Here is a 12,764-nt window from a genome sequence, read left to right as displayed (position 1 = left end):
ATAAGGTGAAGTGCTTCTCTTTTTTGAGTTGAATTAGTTGTTTGGTATAAATGTTGTAAAAATTCTCAACCTGCATTGTTAAAAAAGAGACAAAACAAGACAAATCAGAAAGGAATTGCCTAAATTTATACAATACTGATGAGCAGTGACGATCGATACTAATTGAATCAGTGTATCAAAGAGGTGATAGTCTGGTTGTTTTGAATTAAAGGTTAGAGGTCCATTTTAGGAATCTTGTCAGAACAGGCTCTTCCGTTTGGATCAAACTGCATCCTGAGCAAAGACACACAAAACACATCTGAAGTATTAAACAAACGTTTTCCGTTTTTGTTCAGCACTGGTGGAGTTATCTATTGCACAGACTTGTCGATTATGAATGAACAAACAGCAGCGAAAGGGGACAGAAAGCCCAGGGCATAAGAGCACAGCTGCTTCACATAAAATTGCCCAACAGTAGAAATACTAAGCGCAGTAACTTTGCTTCGTTACAAAAAGTATCTTGACTTTGGTAAATGTGAAGTTTACTTTTTTAGACTAGAAATGGAAGAGAAATGAAAGCCTCGAATTCTGGAGAAATTAATTTTCAGACACAACACACCTGCCGGGCTGGCAGACAGCCTCGAGCTCATCTCCATGTGCGAACGGAATGTGGAGCAAGTGGAAAGAAGTGGGAGTAAGAGAGACTTAAAACAGCATTGAAGCAAGACAGAAAGAGATGAGCACAGCATGCAGCGGGAAGGGCAAATGGCAGGACAGGCTGCTTCAGTTCCTTTGACAGCATGTACCTGCATTTGCTGCATTGTAGGAGGAGGTTGTCGAATTCCAAGCATCCTCTGTGACAGATGCCCGAAAGAGATGGATGGATGACGGCCTCAGTTCGGTCGGGATTCAGATAGCATGATACCGAAGGCTTTTTCTTTGACAGATGGAGAGGAGGAGCGTGACAGCTCCCTTTTCCTGGCCAAAGCGATACTGACCCTGGTTGAGTTTACTCAAGCAGCCTGAGGCACATAAGGAGCGGACGCTTCTCGGCTCCCAGCATCTCCGGCCCTTCATCCCACTCTGTGCGGCCCCGATTCCACGCTGCGCTCCCCGAGACGTATCGCAGAGTGGAGAGGGGAGATGAGGTGGTCACTTTTTCCAGTCAGCGTTGCAGCATAACCACACGAGCATACATATTCACGGACAAACGAACACCGCCACCCAAAGGATGTGGGAAAGGAACTCAGGTGCTCCTTCCAGTCATTCCCATCTCCTCACCCGCTTTGCTTCCGGAAACACATACACCACACACGTCTACGGAGCCTTGCACATTTGCAATTCCCCTCCACGCACTTCTCTCATTGACTGCAGTTTGGAGAGCGACGGAGGGGGAGGGAGTTGAATGCTGAGTGGGGACAGGACTGGTCGGGCCAGAGTGGACAGCACCTTCGCAGTCCTTCCCGCCTATCTGCTGGCTGATAGCAAATGTTAGCCATTTCTGGAAAGCTAAATGGCATGGTATTAAATTTCGCTATGTTGCGTTAAAAAGAAACCTACGTCTCAGATTAAGCTAGGAAATATTAAGTCAGAATGACACGTCTACACTAAAGGAAGGACATTGAACTTTCTGTCTGTTCTGCTCGCCTCTCTGACAACCTTCGCATAAAAAAATAATTTTTCGTGTTTTCACCATCCGCTGGGAAGTACACTGTACAAACAACTCACATAACCCTGAGCTGGATTCTCGGGTGACTCCACACCAGACATGGGCATTATACGGCTCGTCCAAAAATTCTGACCTGCCCTTGCAAACTCTCTATTATTTTGTGAATATTAAAAATCCACATCATGCCAGATGTGCAAAAATGGGTCCACTACAATGCCAGGGTTTTTGTCATTGTTACTCGAATTCCAGGACACACAGAATATTTTCTTTCATCAGAAAAAGAGTTAATCCCTCAATTATATAGTTCTGGAGTTATCTGAGCTCGAAATGAGGGTGGCTGTCCAAAATACAATGCAATACATACATATTGGTTTATATAGCGCTAGAACAACAGCGGAAGCTGGAACAAAGCGCTAAAAAAAGGGAAATAGTTCCCGCTTGTGGATGGGAAAAACATTGCCAGAGGCCATGGCCAGAGCTTCATCGACAGTCAAACGAGAAAAAAAAAACACAACCTGAAAAAATTTGGGAATGGCGCTCTTCGTCATATTTTCAATTGCTGAAAAAAATCATGAATGGCAGTGAATGAGTTAAATGAGACTCAGTAACCACCCACCACAATTTTCAATGGTCCCAGATTAACTGTAGATAAAATTCAGCTGTTCTGGGCAACTCCACAGTTACTTATATTTTACTTCACCTTTCAAATAGATTGTTTTTTTAAATCATTTGAACTGTACAGGCTTACATCCACTGTGGTTTGAATCAATCCGATCTACATGATTACCCTGTGGAATATGTTTAGAAAAGTACAGTAAGTACAGCTCAGTCTGCATGACAGGGGTCAAGACTCTGAAGGTAAAATCTGCAGAAGTCAAGAATAATTTTATTGTGGGTTACATGTGACAATTTGAAACTTTAGCAAGCATGATGCCACTTGCCATGCTTGATTTGCTTTTGCGGGCCACATGAAATGATCTGGCGTGCAGGTCAGATCTGGCCCCCAGACCTTGATTTTGACACCATGGCCTTTGCATTTTTTTAAATGTTAAACAGGTATTCATGCTTCCCTGTTTCTTTGATCAAAGAGAGATGGTTAAAAACCAGAGTAGCTAGAAGACAAACGAAACTAAGAGCCACCTGTCTCAGTCAGGCATTTGCTGCATTAAAATTCATGAACACAAACAAACCCCACAGCCTCAGAAGGAAAGTACAGAGCTCATTTAAAGCCAGACAAATGCCTCAGTTCAGAAATTAAACGGAAAAAATGGGGGGGGGGGGGGAGAAGAAAAAAAAGGTGACACGTTCAAAGTTTGAGCCATTCGCCTTAGCCAATTATAGAAAATAAAGATGTAGAAATGGGAAAAGCAACATAATGTTCCACTCTGTGCTTTCAGCAGTAAAAAAAGAGGTCTCCATGAAACACAAGCAAGAGCCAATGGCTTCCTGTGCAAACTGGAGTAATACAGTGAAACTCGATAAAACGCTTCATACCAATACATTAAACGGTGCTTTTTACAAGTGAATCAAAGTATGGATTAATTCAGTCATCAAGTAATGTGTGTTCTTTCTCATACTAGAAAAGGTTCACAGCAACGAAAGCTTAGAAACAGAAAAATGGAAAGCATTTAATGATCTTGATTCGTTTAAATAAATAAGTTGAATAACAGCGACAATGAATATATAGAACACAGGTGTCAAAGTCAAGGCCCACGGGCCAAATCCGGCCCGCCACATCATTTTTTTCGGCCCGCGAAAGCAAATCAAACTTGTTAAATTCCATGATGATTGCTAAAATCTGAGCCAAAATGTCATATTTTTGGATGTCAACCACAATAAAAGTCATTATTCTTGACTTCAGATTTGAAAACGAGTTATTCATTAATTTGCTGTGTGCTCTATATGTAATATTTGAAGGGATTTAAACATTCTAATGGGTTCCCCAAATTCATAACGGCCCTCGAGAGGAAACCATAACTACAATGTGACACCCCTGATATAGAAGAATAGAAGAGACTTAATAAGTTAAGACAATACTGCATTTCCCACATATATTTCTGTGTCATGAGGACAGATACTCCCCAGCTTACGAACATTTGAGTTAAAACAAAACGCTACATACGAACATTTTTATGAGCACTGTATGTCGAAAAACGTTTGGACAGAGATGCCTTAAGTTAAATTTTGCGACTGGATGCGTACTGCTCTTCACGCACGCACACAGACACATTGGAGGTTTCAAGGGCTGCATGTGTACGCAAAGGACACCAATGCTGACCGATCTGCTATGGTGAAGTGTTGCCAATGAGTTCAGGCCCGATGCGCCGAGCTCGTTTACGATTAGCTGTGTAGAGTATGTGGGCGGGGAGGAAATCCATCTTCCCAGTTGACGCTCCAGGAAGATGCAATGCATAAGTAAGTACTTCCCCGTTCAGTGTATGAGTTAAACATACATTCCATACAAAATATAGCACTGAAAAAAACTTGTGACCAAATTCACTTTACGAATGACCGCTCGGAACGTAACTCGTTTGTAAGGTGGGAGCGTTTGTATTTATTACATGGTCTGTCCTCCGTTAAATGGTATCTTCCAAAAATTGATCACGAAACTGTGTATAACTGACACCCATTGAAATACACACTTTTCTTTTTTGTTTTTTTTCAAAACCTCCAAAATTGAAAAATGCTGATAAACATACAACATAAAATGAAACAAAAGATTTACATTCTTATTTCATGCTGCATATTCTTTTTTCATGCTGTATTTCTATATAATGATGTGTTGACTTCATTTTATATTGAATTCCATTTCTTTTGAATGACCTAGATTTAAGAACGTTCACAAAAGGAAGCAATTAAGTGCATGGCAAGTGGTTATTAAAGAAAATAGTCAAACAATAATGAGGTGAAAGGGGTTGAAAAGAAATTGATACAATGTTGATACTGATGTCATGTGATATCAACAATATTTATTGTAGATGATTTTGTGACTCAACCTCCGAATCAAAGTAGTGTCATTCAAGACAAATAACATGCCAATATTGCCATCTACCTTTTTGGAATATGGTCTGTCAAATATATGTACTATAGGTTCAGAAAGCAGGACAGACTGCATGACAAATATGACAACAAATACAGCTGCAAATTGATAAGGTATATTGCATCACATAAAAATAGTTTCATGAATATATGCTTTTAAATAGTGGACATAGTTTAATTATTAAAATAATTAATAAGCATTTTAAATTTGATCATCATTATCACAGAGAAGACAAATTAATGCAAAATGATGGGTGGTGTTAGAGTAATAGTAGTCATGACAGATGGATTAATATCCCATTACTGCTTGGATAGAGAGCAGCTCCTATCCAAAAACACACTATACACAACATGCACAGGAAGACAAGGAAATATCAGCCACATACTTACAAGATCAAGCCGAATCTTTCTTCTCCAAAGTTGATGATGGAAAAACAAAGTAGAAAAAAAACCTCTCCTCAAAAAAAAAAAAAAAAAAAAAAAAAAAAAAAGAGTGAAACACACGAAGAGACGCAGATACCAGGAGGCCAGAAAACCACACAGAGTAAGGAGGCAAATGAAGGAAAGCGAATACTGGAGAGAATATGGGGTAGATGTGGGTGGAGTCTGAGGTGGAAATGGGAGGAACGGTGGAAAACGCAGGCAAAAAAAAAAAAAAAAAAAAAAGATGCCGTTCTTGATCTTTTTTTCCACGTTGTCTCAGATTCAGGACCATGGAGAGAGCACCAGTAAAATGAGGCGGAGAGACCACTACAGTGCCTGAACATAGATTCTACATGTTTGTAAACCAACAAACACAATGAAGAGTTCTTAACATTCAACGAATAGTTTATTCCCAAACTTGCACAGATCCACTTTAAATAAAGCCTGTAGGCTTTAAAGTCAAACAGATCAAATAACTGGATGGGCGCGTCTAACTGTTGGCTGGGTAATTTAATTTAGATTTGTACTGTATTCAGATGGAGTACCTTATAATACACTGAATAAGGATACACTATTTATTGGAGTCGTTTGCATGCATCATACTTTTGGATTGGATTTGCCTTTATTAGTCTCGCAGTGGATAAATTTAACAGCAGCAAAGTTACGAAAGGAATTAAACCTTTTAACATTTAGTTCAGGAGAAACACAACTTTTACTCAGTTACATTGCGCTACATTCCACCCACCACTTGGATTTTATCACTGCATATTTTATTTTTGTGTCATAAAGATAGTCAAATATTCAGTTTTACCAATACAACAAAACAAAGAGCGCCGTTTGACTCCATTTCACCAATCAAACAGACACATGACAATGTCAACAACCCTCCAAGTTTTCAAAGTGACTCACTCCAGTGAACACTGGCAGAAATCTATTTAATTTACCTCACAGACAACAGATAATTGATAAATGGACTGTAAAAAATAAAATAAATAAAATAACAAAGTCACGCATTGTCATTTCCAAACTCCACTTCAAACTTGAAAAACACATTAGAGGCTGACTCATTCTGTGTTTGCAAAGTGGAATGCTCCGTTTAATAAAAGCAGTAAGTTGACTGCGACACGTGAAAGCAAATTGTACAGGTGTCCATAAAAATAAGCAGGGAGAAAAGCAACCCATATTGTGCACAGGGATGAAGATAAAAGCGACATTTGGCAGAGCTCAGTGTTTTTCAGCAATGTAACAGATAACGTTGGTGAAAATGTGGCTGAATCCGCCTCGCCAAGTTCACAACATATTTTGTCTAGTTTACATCTGTAAGTCATTGGGGAAAGGGGTTACTTAGAGATACTTGAATGTTTCACTGAACCTATTTTCATTTTGATTGCAGCACTTTCTGTGACATTTGCTTTTATAACTGCTCAATTAATAAAAAATGACTTAATAATATTCAATCATTTGTTAAACAGTTAATAATTTCTATTAAATATTTTTGAAGGACAAGTTTTCAACAGGACAACACACGTCTGGGTCAAGCACTAACATTGATCTGAAGGGACAATGAATGAACAGTGCCATCTGCTGACACAATCCTCAGCGTTGTAAGAATCTGGGAATCCAATCCATTTTATTTAAAAGTCACACCAAAGCATATTGTGGTGTCGCGCAAATAGAATAATATACACAATGAGTAAATGTTTACCCGCCTCATTAGTCCCCGCGGGACCATTTGCATGTCGTTTTCAATTCAGAATTAAGATTTGGCAAATGAGGCTACATTCATGCTGCAATGATGCGATGCCCAATTCTAAATTTTTTAAATCGTTCTTTTGTGTTCTCTTTCACATTAGGAAAACAACGAATGTGCCCTTGAAAATTAAGTGAAGACGTCCGTGAGGTAACACGCATACGCACGAGGCACGACGTCCAGTGACACAGACTAAGACGATGACACACGGAAGTAAATATGTTTGAACGTTTAGAGTTTTGGTTTTATAATCTTTGACAGGGAAGCGATGCAGGGGGTGATTCTTATGAGGAATAACTGAGATGGTGATTTTTTTTTTCTCATTTTATAGAGACGTACAAAGAGAATACAGATTTAATAATAATGTATTAATTTTATAACCATAATGTTCCATAGGCAGGAGACCGAAAGGCAGACCTAAAAGGAGGCTTATGGATGTTGGAAGGGTGCATGAACGCGGGTCCGGGGAGAACATGCAAACTCCACACAGGAAGGCCGGACCGGGTCTTGATCTCAAGACCTCTGCACTGTTTTGCAGATATTGCCTCAAATTCTAACTTCCTGAGTACATTTGGTTTGTAACTTATTGTACTTTCAGGTCACATCATCAACATTTGCTCTCTGTGGAATCCACATTATGGTCCGCAGAGTCACATTTACCCTGCAGATTACTTGGGGGGGACTAACTGAGGATCAATAGCAGCTCTTTGTTCCTGATAGAATGGTGATATTTGATGAACAAAGGCACCCTGTCACTGAGGTGTGTTGGCCCAACAGTCACAAATATGATGTTTTCTTTGAGAACATTATATTCTGTGATTCTTATAAGTCCTTACACAAACTCAGTCACTGTTCACCCACAACCACAAGCCTGGACAGATACATCTTTCATATTATAACAGTCTTTAAAACTCATCTTACTGAGCATGAATGTGCTATCTTTGAATCGTTGCTTGTAATTTGTCATGCAACGCTTACAGGAAATACCAGCACACAAATAAAACTTCTGTTTAGGCCGGATATCAGTCTAAGTGGAACGCCATATTATTTGAAAATATATTCAGAGATGCAAAGCCAGTCCGTCTCTTATATATACTGATACTGCAGTGCCAGTCTACATAAAGTAATCTGACTTTCATATTGGGGTATAGAAATATTTAGCCTCACTCAGTCTATTTGCTTTTTCTTAAGACGGACCGGCTTTAGTATATAGCCAGTTTAAAAAAAAGTAGAGGAAAAGTTCTGCCTTTGTCCCACAACCCCTGAGCAACACCGGCCAAGCATGCAGAACAGCACAGCAGCGAGGATACTTGGCTGCCTTCTCTTGGCTCAAGGTGGAATACCAATGGTTTAAAATAAAGGATGTCAATGGAAACGTTACCCCGGTTGAATTTTAATCATCACCGTACAAAGAAGATCAGCATTTGGACAAAAGTCTCTTCTCTCAATCTAAGTTGACTTTAAATTCACAAAGGCTACACGCACCATGTGTGGGGGAGGGGGAGCCATGCTGTTTCAAGGTAGAATCATGGAAAATCTGCCCAAGTTTAGTATTTCAAGGATGCTCCACTTAATACAAAGAATATCTGCCTGCACGTACTTACCTGACTGGTCATTCATCATGCGAATGGCTTTAGCTTTAGCCAACTCAAGGGCTGTGATCCATCGCTGCCGCTCCACCTCAGTACTAGCTTTCAGGTGATACGTGCGGCCACTGCTGCTCAGGACAATATTGCAGGCATCCTCTGTGTCGATGTGAGCGGTGGCCAGATTGATTGTCCCACGACATGTGTGTGCCATTTCCGCCTGTGTCCTGCAAAAAAAGAAAGTATACATTTAGAGGCAAGTTGGCACAAGAAATATTTTGTGCATGCGCCACCTTTGAGCAGGCCATGGCTGTCTCCCAAACAATTTCACTGTTTGCTCTGGTATGAAAAAACTGTGGTCAACCTGAATCACTGTGGGGATGATTATTTAAAAACAGATAAAGGAAAAGAAAAACAAAGCAACAGTGACAGTCAAGATTGATGGAAAACTCAAAGTATCATATTTTCCGGTGTATAAGGCGCACCCAAAAGCCTTGATTTTCCACAAAAGTGGACCCTGCGCCTTATACAGTATGTGAAGTAATATTGAGCCACAACAGGTCTGGCAACTACTGTGGGAAGCCACCAACTCTATTTCCCCTTGTAGAAGGCATGGATAACCCCAGTCTCTACCTTAGCACCTTATAATGTGATGTGCCTTATATTTGGAAAACTTTTATATCTTGTTCTATTTAGAAAACTGTCATTGAAGGTGCGCCGTTTAGTCTGGTGCATCTTTTATATGGAAAAAGTTTGAAAATACACCATTTTTGGGGGTGCGCCTTATACTCCTGTGCGTCTTATACACGGGAAAATGCGGTAATTGATCCCATCCCCTAAAAAAACAATTTGAATAAGTAAATTTACAACAAATTTTGATTCCAAAACAGATTGATAAAATTTCACATTCATCTTATCAATCTGTCAGAGATATGACAGACAGACACCGTGGACAGAGACTCAGAACCAGAAAGATTGTCCCCACTGCCGGCAGGAGACGCAGTCATCAGATGACATACGTCTGAATTCTGCGCCCCTCTGCCAAGCTATTTATTGAGAGTATATGCAAATTACAGTGATATATTAGTAAAACACAGTTTTCTTGATTATAATGCCACGCCTCTGGGCGTTCTGAGCACCAACAGCTGCAAGCAGTAAAACATAAGACATTTTAATTGGTTGTCTTTTCCAAAAACTGATAAGTTTGTAATCTGCCACTTGTGCAGGATGTTTAAGCCGTAAATAACTTTGGTGGAAAAGGAGTATCTCAAGCCCTAAATTCTGTGCAAGGCCGGACCTTCTAGAATCTTGATGGAGACGACAGTTCACCTTGCCGTGTCTGTTTCACTCAGATTTACTGTGGCCATCTGCGCTTTGACTGTAGGCCCATTGTTTAGTTGGTCAGCAAAGCACGGCACTTTTAAACATGATAAATTATTATTCTCCATCACAATCAATGAGCGAACATTCATGCACTTGTTCATACATTGGGCGAATGGTAACCAAATGTAGTGTATTGCTTCCTGATTAATGGTTTTGGTGATCCGCCCATTCTGGTGCCTGTGCTCACCCACAGAAAAAGAACTGTGACTATAACGTGTCCTTGAGAGTTTTGAAAGGTGATCATGAATTAATTCTTATTATTATTATTATGGCTTTTGGATTACACTTTTTTTTTAATCAAGGTGCCAGGTCGCATTCTGGCTGAACACATGGTAATCAGAATCAGAATCAGAATCAGAATACCTTTATTCGTCCCGCAATGGGGAAATTTAAGACTCCACCCACATCTAAATAAGCCTTCATACTGGGAAACAAGGACTTATCTAGCACCCAAATCGGAGAGGCTGGCATGCATCATTAAAAAGGATGATGGTAGTTTGGAGAGGGAAGTCAGATGCGAGTCATCATTTTACGTTCGCCTGAAGACGGGATGTGGTTTCGTGAGGGTGTGCGTTTGTGTGCGCATGTGACAGCTCATTTCCTACCTCACACCGGTTCCTGTTAGATTGCAATTGTGCTTGAAATTTGAAGACTAGTCTTGTTTTTGTTCTCGTTTTTAAAAACTAGCAGTCAAATAAGTTTTTCCTCGTGAGATTGTAGTGTGAATGTAGCCATTATCGACTAGTGTAAAAAAAATCAAACAAAAACTGAATGTGTTTAGTTTTGGAACAAATACCCTAGTTTAATGTTTTTTATATACACACAATGAACTGAAAAAGTCCATTGACTCATTCATTGCCAGACGTGTGCAAAAATGTGTCCACTCCAGTGCCAGGGTTTTGGTCATTTTTCACTCAAATTGCAGGTCCCACAGAATATTTAGTTTTAGGACTACATAAACATATAATGTAGCGTAAAAAAACTTAGACTCTCATCCTTCATCAGAAAAAAGAGAGTTAATTCCTAAATTCAGTGACGTGCAGTCAGGGGAGGCAGGTGAGGCACGGCCTCATGGAAATATCAAATGAAAAAATAAATAAAACAGTTTTTTTATTTAGTTTATTTATTTAGTGATTTGTACTTTAAAGTTCTTTTCCATTTAACTTGGCCATTTTTTGATTTTTTTTTTCAAAATCGTTGAATTTTCACATTTACCATTCAAATACTACACACTATAAATAGTGGAGACGAGCGGTGAGGCAGCAGCCGGCTGAGCCTCACCATGGATTGCGCAATTACTATGCTAACTGTGCTAGCTTGCTCTGCAGTGAGACCGCATTGCTGTCCCTCTGCATATCGCTATTAAAGTGTGAAAAACACTTTTAGTATATTAACTAAATTTCTCCAGTCTAGCTGGTGTATATAATGTAGAGTCACTTTACATTGTAAACACTGTACTACGGTGTTTATTTTATTTTTATCAAAACTGTGTGCATAGGTGAGGCACACAGTTCTCCTGCCTCATGACAGGGGGCGCTGGTGATTACAGAGATTCTTCTTGCGCCTCCTCGGCTGCAGAATAATAGAATTAGTGACAGCAAGCTACAGTAAACAGTTAGCAAGTTAAGTGCAACCATCCAGTCATTTTTCTTTCGTGTTGCTTGGCCTTATTTTCAGAATGTAAGATTACATATCTAAATTGAAAGAAATAGAGAAACTTTTAAAACTGAAGATAAGGAAGGCTTCTACAAAGAAGGTATCGATGCCTTTCTTCAGAAGGAGCGGCGCATGGACTTCATTTATAAGTAAAGGTAACACGATAATAACGTTTTTTAATTCTTTTTTTCTATGCTACAGTTTATATAAAGAATGCGGACATGACACTATAATCAAAACACGTTAACTGTTGTCAATCAAATGGTGAATAAGCTACTCTGTAGAGTTCATATGTTTGTAAATCTGACTGTGATGACATCAGTGCCTCACCAGCCATGAACCTCACCGCACGTCACTGCCTAAGTTATATGGATCTGGAGTAATACAAGGTAAAAGTGATGGCGGCTGTACAAAAGGCAAATGCTGCCCCCGCGTGGAAGAGAAAAAAAAAAACATTGCCAGAGGTCTGACCAGCGCTTTATCGGCAGCCCTTGCAAGAAAAACCAAAACCTAAACATATTCGGGAATGGCGCGCCATGTCATATGTACAAAAACCGAATAAATTCAGCAATGGCAGTGACTTAAAATAACTGAGAATGAACTTCCTGAAAATTGGTTGGAAGCATATAAGCATGTAAGCCATAATTGCACATTACAAAGAAAAGCCTATGCATTATATTTGTTTCTAATCTAGCATGCAGAACAAAACTGCAATAATCACATGCTAGATGTGAAAATGTTCTCCCATTGGTTCAAAATCAGCCATTTGAGAGCATACAGTCATGTGGTCTGTGGGTGCTAATACCCATTCAGTCATTCCAGAGTGAGGCCTTACTGCCACGAGCATCTGGCTCTCAAAGCACTAAGCTCAACAACAACTCCAGTCACAGTTGACACTGACAAGGTAGTTACCGCCTCATTATGGTCTGGAGGGGATGGTCCTGAATCCGATCCTGCAGCTTTTACCTGCTGGTGTTAATCCGCTACAAGCGATGCATTCACTTGTTCAGACAAGACCACATAAGGGGGCACAAGAAGCAGTCAGCAGCCAAGATTTCTTTCTCAAGCTCAAATGCACAGTACTTGTGCTGAATGGGTTTGCGACTGGATGGGTAAGAGGAGGTCCAGATCTTTACGGTGGGAAGTTGAAGCCATGCAATCGTTATTGATTCATCCATGGAAGCTAAACCACAAGGGCATTATGATACAGGTGAGCAGGGAAAGAAGCTGAGGGCAGGTTGTGCACACGTCAGAATACCTATCCATTGTGCGCACAGCA

General features: G+C 40.0%; 1 protein-coding gene across 2 annotated transcripts in view; it reads right to left on the bottom strand.

Moving 5' to 3' along the window:
* The window catches only part of osbp2b (oxysterol binding protein 2b), a 52,095-nt gene that overhangs the window by 31,275 nt on the left and 8,056 nt on the right, over positions 1-12,764 (bottom strand). For both annotated transcript variants that reach the window (XM_088994414.1, XM_088994413.1), the window contains one exon: positions 8,465-8,673. In XM_088994414.1, coding sequence (XP_088850540.1) covers positions 8,465-8,673 — 209 coding nt within the window. The remainder of the gene's footprint in view (positions 1-8,464; positions 8,674-12,764) is intronic.

Source organism: Hippocampus bargibanti, linkage group LG04, assembly GCF_051943395.1.
Source record: "Hippocampus bargibanti isolate YZ-2025 linkage group LG04, ASM5194339v1, whole genome shotgun sequence".
Lineage (NCBI taxonomy): Eukaryota > Metazoa > Chordata > Actinopteri > Syngnathiformes > Syngnathidae > Hippocampus > Hippocampus bargibanti.
The sequence above is the reverse complement of the archived record's forward strand: the minus strand, read 5'-3'. Positions and strand labels throughout refer to the sequence as shown.